Source organism: Microtus pennsylvanicus, chromosome 12, assembly GCF_037038515.1.
Source record: "Microtus pennsylvanicus isolate mMicPen1 chromosome 12, mMicPen1.hap1, whole genome shotgun sequence".
Taxonomy (NCBI): domain Eukaryota; kingdom Metazoa; phylum Chordata; class Mammalia; order Rodentia; family Cricetidae; genus Microtus; species Microtus pennsylvanicus.
In genome coordinates, this window is record NC_134590.1 from 62,879,249 (window position 1) to 62,895,079 (window position 15,831).

At 51.8% G+C, this 15,831-nt stretch overlaps 1 protein-coding gene across 4 annotated transcripts in view; it reads left to right on the top strand.

The window, feature by feature from the left end:
• The window catches only part of Zfyve28 (zinc finger FYVE-type containing 28), a 95,509-nt gene that overhangs the window by 66,226 nt on the left and 13,452 nt on the right, over positions 1 to 15,831 (top strand). For 2 of the 4 annotated variants that reach the window (XM_075943900.1, XM_075943901.1), the window contains one exon: positions 1,368 to 2,684. In XM_075943900.1, the coding sequence (XP_075800015.1) occupies positions 1,368 to 2,684 (1,317 nt within the window). Of the gene's footprint in view, positions 1 to 1,367; positions 2,685 to 2,802; positions 2,905 to 7,037; positions 7,178 to 7,287; positions 9,498 to 15,831 lie in introns of those variants that run through there. The other 2 variants (XR_012907314.1, XM_075943902.1) reach the window with 2 other exon arrangements.

A 15,831-nucleotide genomic window follows, 5' to 3' on the forward strand; every position in this document is an offset into this window, starting at 1 on the left:
CATTGGTGGGTGTATCTGTCGGCCCTGCCTTAGACTCATCCTAGCCACTGTCACAAAACCAGGCTGCATGTCCAAGTCTCAGCTTTAGTGTCCCCTTCTTGAGGAAAGCATTCCAAACTCAGCCAGGGGCCCTGTGCTCTCTCTTTGGCTTATATTTCCTTCCTAGTCATTACTGTCGACTGCATGTTGTTTGTACAGATGCTTAAACCAGCCTCAGCCACCTAGGAGAGAACCCTAGGTGGCTAGGCCATGCTTGCCTTCTTCCTGCAAAACCGCTGGTGTCCAGAGCCTGGCAGGCATATGGCCGGTCCTTAGTAATAGTTGTTTTTTTTTCTTTTAAAGATGAGTGCTCCTAGGTAAACAGACATGTGTTGATGGTAGTCTTTAAAGCAGAGGTTCTCAACCTGTGGGCCATGACCCCTTTGAGGGTCTCATGAGTATATCCTGCACATCCGATATTTACATTGCCACTCATAACAGTAGCAAAATCATAGTTATGAAGTAACAACAAAATAATTTTATGGTTGGGGGTCACCACAACATGAGGAACTGTATTAAAGGGTCACAGCATTAGGAAGGTCGAGAAAACCTGCTCTAAAGTTTTTATTGGTGCTGAAGAGATTGCTTCTCATAGCTAAAAACACTGACTGCCCTTCCACAGGACCAGGGTTTGGTTCCCAGCACCCACATGGTAGCTCACAACCATTTGTAACTCTATTTCCAGGGGATTTGATGCCATCTCTGACTCCCGTGGGAACCAGGTACACATGGTACACAGATATACATGAAGGCAAAGCACCCATATACATAAAATAGTAATAAATAATTTTTAAAAAAAGCTTGTATTGGCTGGGTAGTGGTGGCGCACGCCTTTAATCCCAGCACTCAGGAGGCAGAGGCAGGCGGATCTCTGAGTTTGAGGCCAGCCTGGTCACAAGAGCTAGTTCCAGGACAGCTAGGACTGTCACACAGAGAAATCCTGTCTCCAAAAAACTAAAAACAAAATGAAAAGCTTTTATTAATACAGTCGCAATATTCCTATGATCAAAGTCTCATGCATGGTAGACAAATGCTCACCACTGAGCTATGTTTCTGGCCAGTGAGGGCTTTAGCATTCCCAGTGAGAGGTTCCAGAATCTCATTTAAAAATATAATTTACAAATATAATTATAGCTACTTGCACTTCCACCCCTATGAGGAAGAAGAGAGCTTCCTTTTAAAGTGGGGGGCACAGTGCGTGCCAAGCACAAGTGCTTGCTGCCCGACTCTTCAGTGTGGGTGTCAGCTTTGGGGCGATCGCCTCTGCAGTTGGCAGAGGCTACTGTGACATTTGAGACCCTCAGCCTGGTTTCTGTCTTGACCTGCAGGGATCTGCTGCAGGCGCTGACTGAGGAAGAGCTGCACACACTGGAGCGGAGCCTCTGTGTTTCTCAGGATGTGGAGCTCCCCATCCGGGCAGATGCCCAGGCACCCAGTGCCCTGGCACCAACCTTTTCTGCCTCCCTTCCCCCTGAGGAGCCACTTTCAGCCAGTGCCAGCAACCCAGAGGCAGAACTGGCCTGCTCAATGCAGTATGATGATCAGGAGTTGGAGGAACTTAGCCGCATGGTCCACAGAGCTGGAGATGAGATGTCATCTCTGCTTTCCCCGCCCAGTGCCTCCCAGTCTCCAGCACATAGGCCAGGCCCAGAGGCCAGCCCCCGAGGGGAAGCCTCTCCAGCCAGAGCCCGGCTGAAATCGGGCAGTGACGAAGAGGAAAGGGTATTCTTCATGGATGATGTGGAGGTGACAGAGTCTCCTGCCAGGTCGGAATCCCCAGGGGGTACATTTGAGTTGACAGGTAACGCGGAGGGCAGTGCTCAACAGAGAGGACAGAACAGCCAGAGTGGAGAGGTGGGGGTGGGTGCACCTTCCTTGGTGAAGGAGGAAGACCGGAGCAACAACAACATTGAGGACGACAAAATAAAGCTGGCCAGCCTTGTGGGCTCCACTTCCTGCAGCTGCCTGGACTCACAGCTGTACCTGGACGGCTGGGAGGTGAGTGTGGATGATGCCGAGACGGCCGAGATGATTGCACATCGGACCGGGGGCATGAAACTCTCGGCCACAGTCATCTTCAATCCCAAGTCTCCCACCTCCTTGGACTCAGCCGTGGCAACTCAAGAAGCCACAGGCCACGGTATTACCCCATTGGAGCCCAGGGCAGAGGGGACAGCGGACAATTCACACAAAGTCGGCACTGCAGCCACCAACTGCCTCCTCCACTCCTGTGTGTGCTGTGGGAGCTGTGGGGACAGCAGGGAGGATGCAGTGGAGCGCCTGCGGGAGAAATGTGGTCCAGGGAGCATCATTAGTGCCTCTAACCCTTCTGTAAGCTTAGCCAAGGCTGGGGACAAAGAGCCTGAGAGACTAGATGAAGTCTGGCCTTCCTCCAATGTCACCTTGCCTGCAGAAGATGCCTCCAGTGGGCAGGAGCCCAAAGCTCCTGCTTCCAACAAGTGCCTGGCACACACCTCAGGGCCTCAGGTGGATTCAGCAAGCAGGTTGCAAGGAGAGGGTGAGGTCAAAGGCCTGTCAGAGCCAGAGACCAGAAATCAGGACCCTGAGAAGTCCTCTGTGGCCTTGGGTGACAATGCAAGAGAAGACGTGGCCCAGACAGAACCCCAGCACCTGTCGGACTCCAGGTAAGTGCTGCTTCTGTTCTAGGGACCAGACTTTTTATCCTCTTGCATTCAGAACATGTCCTGGCCAATTCTCAAAGCACTGAGATGCTTCATCGTGGGGTTTCTTGGCCATCAACAGGTTCTGGTCCCAAGGCCTTGATGTCTGAAAGGATGAGGTATGGACCGGCCCCTGGAGGTTCCCATCCCACACTAAGTTAAATACTTACCGATGATCTCCAGGGGTATCTTTCAGGTAACGTTGGCACAGGGTCGCCCCCTTTCATCTTGGTATCTCATTCTAACCCTGGTGTAGCCCATGGTTAATGGGTGTAGTGGGAACTAGGCACACAGCCTGCTGACCTTTCTTCACCGCCATACCTGCTGGGCTTACACAGCTGGAAAGAGATTCCCAGAAACCCTGACTGTGGACAAAGCCTTGCTGAACTCTTGAGGCTACCCTTGGGCAAATTCTTGGGCAGTATCCCAAGACCCCTGGCCTTCCTCGCCTCTGTACTCCCTCTGTTCCTTGTGGCTCTTCCCTCCCTAGAAGACCCCTCCCTGCTGTGGTCTGGTGATATCATAGTAGGGTCTAGAGTAGACATGTTTCTTTAGAACTGAGGCCTCTGTCTTTGCCTCTCACCTGAGTGTTCTGTCCATAGCAGCTTTTGACAAGCATCACTAATGTTGATTGCATGGTTTATTTTGTCTTTATGTTGGGGGTAGGAGGAGGGGCAAAGAAGCCAGCCCAGACTGAGTGGTTCATACATTGTTGTGATGTCTTTAGAACTCTGCCTGTTGGAGACCTACCTGGACAAGGGAGGGAGGGTAGGAGAGGGTCTCTACTCAGAGGTCCTGGAATCCAACACAGTTGGGTGTGTACAGGTTGAGACAAGGCAAAGGACAAGGTAGGGCACAGATGTAGGAGGAATGTATTCGCATACCAGGGGGCAGAAGCTTCTGGGCCATGGGCAGATGCTCCTTCCCATCCCTCATCCCTTCCTGTGCAGCAGATGGTCACCACGCTCCCTGGAAGCCTGTGGGAAGAGCTGGTCAGGATCTTGTGTCTGTCCTAAATCCCGAGGCTCTCCCGCTCACCGCATGGCTCTTTGCTCCTCTACACACTGTGGGACGGGACTGTAGAAGCCACTGTGGCCGAAGCTCCTAAGCTGCCTACTCCCTAGCCACTGGTAACCTCAGGTCTGCTTTTGGCATCTTTGATCTTCTGACTGTGGACATTGAGACTAAGTCATACCCTGCAGGCCCTTCCATGACCCTCCTCTTTTCCTGAGCAGTGTTTCTGAGGGTCATCGACACTGCAGCTAGAGTGGCACTCGGTGCCCTCCTCCAGCTGTGTCTCCTCACTGTGCTGAGGGTCCTGCCATGTCTCTCCATGTCTCCCCCGTGTCTCCTCACTGTGCGGAGGGCCCTGCCATGTCTCCCCTATGTCTCCTCACTGTGCGGAGGGCCCTGCCATGTCTCCCCTGTGTCTCCTCACTGTGCTGAGGGCCCTGCCATGTCTCTCCATGTCTCCCCCGTGTCTCCTCACTGTGCTGAGGGTCCTGCCATGTCTCTCCCGTGTCTCCTCACTGTGCGGAGGGCCCTGCCATGTCTCCCCCGTGTCTCCTCACTGTGCTGAGGGCCCTGCCATGTCTCCCCCATGTCTCCTCACTGTGCGGAGGGCCCTGCCATGTCTCCCCTGTGTCTCCTCACTGTGCGGAGGGCCCTGCCATGTCTCCCCTGTGTCTCCTCACTGTGCTGAGGGCCCTGCCATGTCTCCCCTGTGTCTCCTCACTGTGCTGAGGGCCCTGCCATGTCTCTCCATGTCTCTCCTGTGTCTCCTCACTGTGCGGAGGGTCCTGCCATGTCTCTCCTGTGTCTCCTCACTGTGCTGAGGGCCCTGCCATGTCTCTCCTGTGTCTCCTCACTGTGCTGAGGGCCCTGCCATGTCTCTCCTGTGTCTCCTCACTGTGCGGAGGGCCCTGCCATGTCTCCCCCGTGTCTCCTCACTGTGCGGAGGGCCCTGCCATGTCTCCCCTGTGTCTCCTCACTGTGCGGAGGGTCCTGCCATGTCTCTCCATGTCTCCCCCGTGTCTCCTCACTGTGCGGAGGGCCCTGCCATGTCTCTCCATGTCTCCCCCGTGTCTCCTCACTGTGCTGAGGGCCCTGCCATGTCTCTCCTGTGTCTCCTCACTGTGCTGAGGGCCCTGCCATGTCTCCCCTGTGTCTCCTCACTGTGCGGAGGGTCCTGCCATGTCTCTCCATGTCTCCCCTGTGTCTCCTCACTGTGCGGAGGGCCCTGCCATGTCTCCCCTGTGTCTCCTCACTGTGCGGAGGGCCCTGCCATGTCTCTCCATGTCTCCCCCGTGTCTCCTCACTGTGCGGAGGGCCCTGCCATGTCTCTCCATGTCTCCCCCGTGTCTCCTCACTGTGCGGAGGGTCCTGCCATGTCTCTCCTGTGTCTCCTCACTGTGCTGAGGGCCCTGCCATGTCTCCCCTGTGTCTCCTCACTGTGCAGAGGGCCCTGCCATGTCTCCCCCGTGTCTCCTCACTGTGCTGAGGGCCCTGCCATGTCTCTCCATGTCTCCCCCGTGTCTCCTCACTGTGCGGAGGGTCCTGCCATGTCTCTCCATGTCTCCCCTGTGTCTCCTCACTGTGCGGAGGGTCCTGCCATGTCTCTCCATGTCTCCCCCGTGTCTCCTCACTGTGCTGAGGGCCCTGCCATGTCTCCCCTGTGTCTCCTCACTGTGCTGAGGGCCCTGCCATGTCTCCCCTGTGTCTCCTCACTGTGCTGAGGGCCCTGCCATGTCTCCCCTGTGTCTCCTCACTGTGCTGAGGGTCCTGCCATGTCTCTTCATGTCTCCCCTGTGTCTCCTCACTGTGCTGAGGGCCCTGCCATGTCTCCCCTGTGTCTCCTCACTGTGCTGAGGGTCCTGCCATGTCTCTCCATGTCTCTCCTGTATCTCCTCACTGTGCTGAGGGCCCTGCCATGTCTCCCCTGTGTCTCCTCACTGTGCTGAGGGTCCTGCCATGTCTCTTCATGTCTCCCCTGTGTCTCCTCACTGTGCTGAGGGTCCTGCCATGTCTCTTCATGTCTCCCCTGTGTCTCCTCACTGTGCGGAGGGTCCTGCCATGTCTCTTCATGTCTCCCCTGTGTCTCCTCACTGTGCTGAGGGCCCTGCCATGTCTCCCCTGTGTCTCCTCACTGTGCTGAGGGCCCTGCCATGTCTCCCCTGTGTCTCCTCACTGTGCTGAGGGCCCTGCCATGTCTCTCCTGTGTCTCCTCACTGTGCTGAGGGCCCTGCCATGTCTCTCCATGTCTCCCCCGTGTCTCCTCACTGTGCTGAGGGTCCTGCCATGTCTCCCCTGTGTCTCCTCACTGTGCGGAGGGTCCTGCCATGTCTCTCCATGTCTCCCCCGTGTCTCCTCACTGTGCTGAGGGCCCTGCCATGTCTCTCCATGTCTCTCCTGTGTCTCCTCACTGTGCAGAGGGCCCTGCCATGTCTCTCCCGTGTCTCCTCACTGTGCTGAGGGCCCTGCCATGTCTCTCCCTTCACAGCTGACAGCTGTGTAGGGTGTTTCATGGCTGGTAATGTTGCTGTGGAATTCTTTTTCCAGTTTTGTGTGGACAGGTGTTTTCATTATTTTGGGTCTCTAGGAGTAGAACATGCAGGTCATCTGGCAGCTAGCTGTTTTCCACATGCCTGAAGTTACTTCCATCCTACAAGTGTTTATGTGAGGGGCTCAACTTCTTCACATGGTCCATGGTTTTTAGGTAATTTTCTGTCCGTAGGGCATAATCCATCAGTACGCAGTCAGTCGGTTGCCTTGACAGACGCACGCCTGTAGTTTCAGCCCTTGGCAAGCTGGGGCAGGAGAATGGCAAATTTGAAGCCAGCTTGGGCTACAGAGTGAGAACTTGTCTCAAAATCAACCAAACAAGAACCAAGGTGACTTGAAATTGCCTGTTCTTGCGGTGTTGAACTTTGCATAGACTTATAGGAACCACCACTTCTATTTAACTCAGTTTTAGAATGACATATAGAATGTTTGCATGCTTTCCAGACAAATCAGATGTAAAGAAGTCTGTCTAGAGGGACTTTACTCTTTTGTGTCTGAAGGGGAGAGGTGTTAAGTTTCGTGGCCCAGGGGTGGACATCAGGGTGCTTGCTCCTGATGTTAGGCAGGTGGCTCTGAGCTCCAAACCCTCTTCTCCACCTGGCTTCCTAACCTCTAGCCCAAGACCTCACCAGACTCTTTTTGGAGATACCCCTACTTACCTTTACCGAAAAGTAGAGCCCAGACCAGGTTGGGCTGGTGTGCATTCAATCAGACCCTGGTATCTGCAGGGCTACATCCACACTCCCGCTATTGTAGATGGTGCCGCTGTGGACTCCTACTGCAGAGGTCTCTCCTGTTCCTGAGGCAGCTCCAGCTTCATAGCTGAGTCAACTGGAATGAATTAACTTCCCAAAGGCTGCCAATGGCTACCTTGAGGCCTCTGGCTCAGTTTATTGGTGAGTGAATTATTTTCATACAAGGCTGTCACAAAAACCCAAAAATTTCTTAATGGAAGAGTTGTGTTTTTTTTTAAAGTTTTGACTTGCTCTTTTTCTTATTTGTTCAGGTAACAGCCAGCAAACATCTAACATCTGGAAGCTTCTCCCACCCTGAGCAGGGCTCTTCATAACATGCCTCTGCATTTAGACCCAGTCCAGCTCAGCACACACTCAAAACTCAGCTGTGGACAGGTGAGACAACCCACCTGGTGGCTCAGAAGACCTCCCACCTTCCAGGAAGCCTGTTTAGAAGATACAGAGGGTCTGAAGAGCAAGCATTTGGCAGGAGACCAGAACCTCAGACAGCCGTATGTGGGCCAAGCACTGTGCTTTACGGAGCTGGAAGAGGTCAGCCTACGGCCACCTGCCTATCACTCCTGCCCTGGCACTGGCAGAACTGGCATGGGAGCACTGGGCATGTGTTCTGTGTCATGAGCACATATCTCAGGGGCCAAGCCAGGTACTGGAACCCACCCAGGAACCAGATGGACGTGGCAGGTCCTTCAGGACTACAAGGAGATGATACAACAGTGTGTTCTCAAACAGAGGCAAGAGGCCAGCCATATGCAGGCAGAACATTTGCTGAAATGCAGAGTGAGACCTCAGGTCTGGCTAATGGGACAACATTGTGACCAAGTTTTCTCATGACACATGTGGTCTCATGCACAGGGGTGCTCTATTCGTCAGGGCTTTCTAAAGGAACAAAACTCTCTCTCTCTCTCTCTCTCTCTCTCTCTCTCTCTCTCTCTCTCTCTCTCTCTCTCTCTGTGTGTGTGTGTGTGTGTGTGTGTGTGTGTGTATTTGGGGATTTGCTAGGTTGTCTTATAGGATGCGGTCTGAGACTCTAGCAATGGCTGCTCATGCCAGTAAAGATGTGAACCTGGCAGTTGTTCAGTCCATAGGCTGATGTCTCAGCAGTCCCAGTTTGGGGCTGTCACCCTGGAGGATTCCCGGTCCATGTTGCAGTCCTGGATAAGCTGATTCTAATATGGTTGAAGGACTGTCTCAACAACAGGCTAGATGACCAGTGGGGTAAGGACAAGCAGGCAGAAAGCAAAGTTTCCTTCCCCTCTGTCCTTCTGTGTGGCCTGTGACCAGGTGTCACCCACAGTAACTGTGGGTCTTTCTGCTTCAGATAACCTGGCTAAGAAAATCCCTCACAGGAGTGCCCAGCATCTTGTTTCAGTTGCATTCTGTATGCAGTCAAGTTGACAGTCAAGATTATCCATCACAAGCAGGCCGTGATTCTCCTCTAACTCTGCAGCTGGGAGACAAACTCAGATGCTAATGTCTGCCTCTCCTTGGTGTCCCTGAAGGGGACAGTTACTCTCAGTCTCTGCAAGCAGCAGGAGCCATTCCACTGCTGTTATGACTTAGTCCTGGGGTTCGCCCCTCATCTGGCAGGTGGCCTCTGGTGGAATGTGGCATGGGGAGAATAATGAAGCGTGGGTAGGCCCTGTGCTCACAGGCTTCTGTCCAGTGTGACAAGAGACCTGCCTTCAAGGCTGGAGTCCCCCATTTCCCTGGAGTGTGTGTGGCTAGAAGGTGGAGGGTTGCCCCTGTCGAGATCAACGCATGGAAGCAGATGGGCCTGGGAGAGAGTGTGGGCCCTGCTGGAGAAGCCCCTCCCCTGGTGGTCTTCTAGTCCCGGCTGATTCAACAACCAGCACCGTTACCCAAGGGTGGCAGCTCATTGTCATTGGTCGGCACAGATGCACTGACCCTGCGGAATGTTCTGGAGCCTGTGTTCTTTAGTTCTTTGCTTTCTGCTGGCTTCTCATCTATGTGTTCAGTGGTCAGAGATGAACTTTTTTTTGGGGGGGGTTGACTTTATTTAGTTTGTTAATTTGTTTTTTTGTTTTTTTGTTTGGTTAGTTGGTTTTTCGAGACAGGGTTTCTCTGTGTAGAATAGCCTGGCCTAGAACTTGCAGAGATCCACCTTCCTCTGCCTCCTGAGTGCTGAGGTTAAAGGCATGAGCCGCCACTGCCCAGTGAAAGCTGACGGTTTTAAAAAGCTGGTTTTCTCCCACCTGGCCTTAGCTTCCTGACTCAAAACATTCTTTGGTGCCAACTCCATTGGCTGCTTGCCAGAGGATGAAAACCACTCAAGTCTGTCTCCCACCCTGGACACTGCAGAAGTATTTGCTGTAGAAATGACACGGATCCCTTTTTTTTAAAAAAAAAACCTCTGATTGTAAGTGTGGTCCCTGTTCATTGTAAAAACTTTAAAAACATTAAGAAGACTAAAAGAAGTAAATAAAAATTTCCACGTTTTGTGAAAAGTTTTATTTTTCTACTAAAAGCACGATGTTGTGAGCATTTCTTCACAAAGTTCTCTTAAAACACAACTCTAGGGGTTGGGGAGATGACGGCTTAGTGGTTAAGAGCACTGACTGCTCTTCCAGGGGAACTGGGTGCAATTCCTAGCACCCACACAGCAGCTCACAGCGTCTGTAACTCCAGTTCCGAGGACTCTACTGCCCTCCTCTGGCTTTCTATGGGAAGCAGGCAAATAAGTAGTACACAGACAAACCTGCAGGAAAACACCCGTGCACGCAGAATTCAAGATGAAAACGCCCGTGCACGCAGAATTCAAGATGAAAACACCCATGCACGCAGAATTCAAGATGAAAACACCCGTGCACACAGAATTCAAGATGAAAACACCCGTACACACAGAATTCAAGATGAAAACACCCGTACACACAGAATTCAAGATGAAAACACCCGTACACACAGAATTCAAGATGAAAAGAAACCTGCTACTCTGAATGAAACGGTATCGTGTCAGTGGACCTAGTCCAGTTACTCTGTGTTTTCAGTTTCTGTGTTGTTAGCCTTGTACAGCTTCCTTTGTTTTTTCTTTTTTCTTTTTTTTAGAATTTACCCCAGGGCCTAAGAGAGACAAACATGGATCCACCTAGGAAGGAGAAAAGACAATCTCCTGAATAAATGGGGAGCTTGGTGGGCAGGGGGGGGAGGGGGGGAGGGAAGAGGGGAGGAAGAAAGGGGAGTGGGAAAAAAGTATAGCTCCAATAAAAACAGTTTAAAAGAAGAATCTATCCCAGGGTCTAGAATCAACACCACAAAGGTCAAAGACTTCCCAGAGAAGCCCTGACTTAATGTACACAGCGTGCATCCTCCAGGGTGTGCCCATCTTTGACAACACAGACTCCACTACACATTTTGCCAACCTGGGAGGCAAAGCTTGGCCCCCTGTGGGCTATGTGCTCTTTTTCCTTTGCCTCACTGTATAGCTGGTTTTCTAGTTTTCCTCTTTGCCCACAGCATCCCTCTTTCAGGTGTTCATAGCAGACACCTTTTTCTGATCTCTTACTGACTGTTCACTCTCTTGTGTGATGCCTCTGGGTTTACAGATGTCTTTAGTTCTATAGTTCTATTTTGCATAGCTAAGTTTACACAAATTGTGGAGAATTTGTTCTCCTGCTTTCTGTTGCTCTATCGCTATGCATGTTGTGTGCTGTGTTGCTCCTTATCTCCTGGAGCCATGGTTTCTCTTCCCATCAGCCCTGCAGCAGGGATGCCTAGTGTGAGGTGAGGCTTGGAACCACACCCAAGGAATTGGGCCACCTGGCCTTTGTCTTGTTTGGTTGTGGTTTTGAAATTGGGTCTTTTTATATAGCTCAGGCTGGCTTTGACTCTACTTTGGCTTCAGCCTCCAGACTGCTGGGTCTGTAGACATCTGCCCCCACACCTGACCCGTCCAGCCTTTGAAAGTGTCAGCCTGTAATTGCTAGACTGCTGGCCATCTCAACTGACCTCTGACTTTGACTCAAGAACTCGGGAATGGTCACCATTTGTGTCTCTCCTTCAGATGTCTGCCTGCTCTCTGTGTTTCCACTCTGTGGTTGCACCATTGTCGAGGATGATAGGAACTTCCAGAGCTACCCTAGGCTAGGCCATGTCCCTTGACTGCTTTATCTTGCAGCCTTGAGGTAGCGGCCGGTCACAGAGGATCGATTGTTGAGCGCTCCTCTCTCCCCTCCCGCCAGAAGTGCCAGATGTAGCAGGATGGGCAGGCTGGGGCTGGGAAGGTGTGCACTTGCTTGGGCTTCACAGCCTATGCTTGTTCGTCATCCGCAGCTGAACCAATGGCATTTCTCAGCCCATTAGCTTCTTGGTAAGGAAGAAGCAACACGGCACAAGGACTCGCCACACTCTTGCCTTCTCTTCTCCCCTCTGGTTGCCCCTCCTGCATCGCTCACCATTTCCAGCCTTTGCCACTGCTGGTACCCACCGTGGTTATTCTGACCCCTCCTTCTTTAGGATTGTCTCTCATGGCCAGGCCTCACCATCTTGGCTGTTTTCCATCCTGATTTTGTGCTCTCTGTCACAGCTCTGGATTTTGCTGTACCAGAACCCATTTCTGCTGTGATCCACTCTCAAGGGCCAGAGGTCAACAGCAGATGAGGTTTATGCCTCAAGCTTAAGCTTTTAGTTCAACCTCTCCTTTTCTATCCTATCTCTGGCCTCAGATGGTACTTGTCTGTCTCTTTGCTGCGGTCTGAACCCTTCTGCTCTTGATGGGATGAGAACTATGGCTCATGAGCACCAGGGCCCTGCATGCTTTGGCAACTCCGGAGGGAAGGCTGCAGCCCACGCTGTGTAGACAGAAGCTCCAGCACCCCATCCCCACTTTTCTCCACAGAGAGGTAGTAGATTGAGGTCTACCTGTTACCTCTAAGCAATGTCAGCCCACTTCCGGTGGGAAGGACAAGTAGGCCAGCACATCAGTAAAACAATAGTGTGTTCCCAGCTGGCTCTGACCACACATAGAATCCCACCCAGCTAACAGATGTCAGGAACAGGCTGCTTGATGCCCTGAGCCAACCCTAGTGTCTCAACAATGTGTCACCGCTGCCTTCTGACTTCAGTGGCGTGAGAAGGCATGCTCTTCCTTCTATTGCAGAAAACAACTGCAGCATCTGGAGCCCCAGGGTGTCTGAGGCATCCGGGGGCATCAGTCCTACACTGTACTTTAGAGGGAAGAGGAGGCAAGTCAAGGGACAGGAGTCGCAGAGGCAGTGCTCTGGGCACAAACCTCACCTGGCCCCAGCATGCTCTCCTGAGGTTTCTGAAGACAAGAACCTCCTGGGGGCTCAGCAGGGGACCAGCGCTGGGTGAGGCTGACAGGGAGACTTGATCTGTAAGTCCAGCTTTGATCTGGTGGCTGTGGAGCTTGGGACCATAGGCCTTGGAGCTCTTGCTCTCTATGCCAGGCTATGCACACCGAGTGCTATTCCTTCAGGAGCCACGCAGGGCCAGGCACCGGGTGTTGTCCTGGACACTGCAGCCACCATTCCTAGTCAGGAGTGTATGCGATCCCATGTCTGCAGGGATCACAAAGGCCCCATCCACTGCACCCTCTGGAAGGAGAACAGGAATGACTTGAAATGAGGCACAGTGGTGCCATCAAGCCAGCTGTTCACAAGTGATATCTCGGGGGCTGGCACAGGGCAAGATTAGGACTACAGTATGATCTACCATAGTCTGGCTGCGTCGGGGCAGGGTTCTCCCATGAATCCCATCCTGGCACTAGTCACATGACCTCCCAGATTGAAGGAATCCCTGGGAAGACAGTGGCAATCTGTGTAGTACTGTATATAGCAGTGTACATAGGGTCTAGCGCCTGTGTATATAACAGGCTTCCAGGTAAGGGAGGTCCTTCTAAGTGATGGGCCTCCAGCTGGTGTGAACTGGCCTGGCCAAAGGAATGGCCATGGCCGCAGGGTCCCCTGTAACAGTCCTTGAAGCCTGCCCCTCAGCCCTGACTCCATCTTCTCTCTAGCCTGGCCACTTGGCAGCTCCCACATCTCATGACCAACCACACCCTGCTCCTTATGCAGCTGCATCCTCCAGCAAGTGCCCAGAAGAGATCGGCTGGTTTCTAAGGTGGGGACTTGCTGGCCAGAGCCACTCCTCAGCTGCCTTTCCTTATCTCTGTCTGTGCACTCAAACCAGAGGACCCGCTTCTGCATCCCTCTGTGTTCTGCCTCTGGTCACTGTTTGCTTCCTTGGGCCACAGCACTTGCCCCTGTGCTATGACATCTCTCTTGATTCTTTCCAATATCCAGTCTCTTAACATTGCAGCATGACACTGTCCTCTACAAAGTTCACACCCAAGAACTGTAGTTGGGTCAAATGTAGTGGTACACACCTTTAATCCCACCATTTTGGAGGCAGAGGCAAGCAATTTTCTGAGTTTGAGGCCAGCCTAGTCTACATGTTGAGTTCTAGGCTGGCCAGGCCTACATAGTCAAGATCCTATATTAAAATATATATATATATATATATATATATATATATATATATATATATATATCAGCCAGGCGGTGATGGTTCATGCCTTTAATCCCAGCACTTGGGAGGCAGAGGCAGGCAGATCTCTAAGTTCAAGGCCAGCCTGGTCTACAGAGTGAGTTCCAGGACAGCCAGAGCTAATAGAGAAACTCTACCTTGAAAAATCAAAATAAAAAATGTTTAAATAAGCCTCTAAGCCGGGTGGTGGTGGCGCACGCCTTTAATCCCAGCACTTGGGAGGCAGAGGCAGGCGGATCTTTGAGTTCAAGGCCAGCCTGGTCTACAAGAGCTAGTTCCAGGACAGGAACCAAAAGCTACAGAGAAACGCTGTCTCGAAAATAAAAAAAAAATAAGCTTCTAGTTCTGGACTGCAGTTCAGACACACCTTACACCATGCCATCAGCACAATTACTGCTTTTGTTGAGCCAATGGGGCACTTTGCCAGTGCGGTCTTGGGTATTCTGTGGCTGCCTTTGAGCAGGCATTTCTATGGTCACCCCTGCTGATCCATGGCTGCAGTGGCCTGCCCTCGCTGATTCCAGCTGCTGGACCACCTGCTAGAGCCATCCGCAGTGTCTCTCAGCAAGTTCATGTGGCATGGTGCTGCTACTCCTGTGTCTGGGTGGGACTTAGAAAAGTGGATGGTGCTGCTACGCCTGTGTCTGGGTGGGACTTAGAAGCCTCATTAGGGGAATGCTCTGGCTCAAGGCCAAGTGGAAGTTAGCAGCACCATGGCTGTTGCTGGCTGTTTTTACTCTTACATTTTTTTTTTTTGCTTTTTTTCTGGGGTGGGGGGGGCACCACTCAGCTCCCAAATCACATGCAGAGGATTATTCTTAATTTATGAATACCAGCCTTAGCTTGGCTTGTTTCTTGCCAGCCTTTCTTAATTACCCTATCTTTTGTCTCAGAGCTTTTATCTTTTTCTATTCCTTACACTTTCCCTTTCCTTCTTACTCCGTGTCTGACTGTGTAGCTGGGTGGCTAACCCTTCAATATTCCTCTCTTGTTCCCAGATCTTTTTCTCCCAGATTTCTCTTCATATTTTTCTATCCTGTCTGCCAGCCCCTCCCATTTCTCTCTCCTGCCTTGCTATTGGCCGTTCAGCTTTTAATTAGACTATCGGGTGTTTTAGATAGGCACAGAAACACAGCTTCACAGAGTTAAACAAATGCAGCATAAACAAAAGTGTAACACACCTTAAAAAAATATTTTTACAACAATGGCCTAGAAGGCAGTGGGCCCTCAGAATGTCCCCAGGCTTAGCACTCTTGGGACTTGAAGTCTCATTGTTGATATTTTCCCTTCTTCCATCCTTTCCCCAGTTTCTTCCCTGTTCTATTCTGCTCAATGTATAGTATGTATGTGTCTAAGTGTATTATATGTGTGCTTGCATGCACACATATATACATTTGTGTTCATGTAAGCATATATTACATATGTAAATGCACTTTTTGCTTATCTGCGTTTCCTTACTTTCTTAGTGCACACACCTACTTCATATTTAGTTAGCAAGTAGTGGTGTGGAGGTTAGGGCCCCATACCATAATAACAGGACCTTCCTAAGAGCTGGCTGAGTGCCACCCTGGTCCTGACTGTGTCCCGGAGCCCTGATGTCTCCTGAATGTGTGAGCAGCATTGTAGGCTGATATCTAGATGAATCTGGGGCAGGAAAGATGGGCTCAGAACCTGGTGGGCAGACAGGACCCACAAGAGTAGTTTTGGCATCTGTGGAGGGATGGCTGCGGCAACTGAGAGGCAGTCTTCAGGTTGGGCACCATTATACTCAGTCCCAGAGGGGAAGGACTGTAGACTTTGGCTCACAGTAGATGCAAAGTCTCCCTCCCTCCTGGGGTGAGGTCATGGGGGTGCCGGCATGGGTAGGATTCCCCCCCCCCCAGCGCATCCTGCACATACATCTCTCAGGTCACAGCCTGCTGGCCTACAGTGGGTACAGGTGGCGCTGATGGACTGCAGGCTCTGCCCGCTCACAGAGGCCATTCCATCGCCGTTGCCATCCAGATTGGCCTTTGTGAGGATGGGGCCTCCCAGACCTGCCTGATGTCTCCTCCTGTCCTCTGCCTACCTGTTAGACTGTAGCCAACTGTAGCTGTTAGAGCCTACTGTTACCCTGGAGGATAGCTGTGGAGTCTTGCTCACTGTGTAGTTTCTGAACCTCCTTAATCAAATCTGGAGATATTTCTAGCGCAGACCCCAGGAAGTCTAGGACCAGTCATGAGGGTGATGTGTCCACAGAATATGAGCAGACCTTTGGTCATTCCATACCAGGA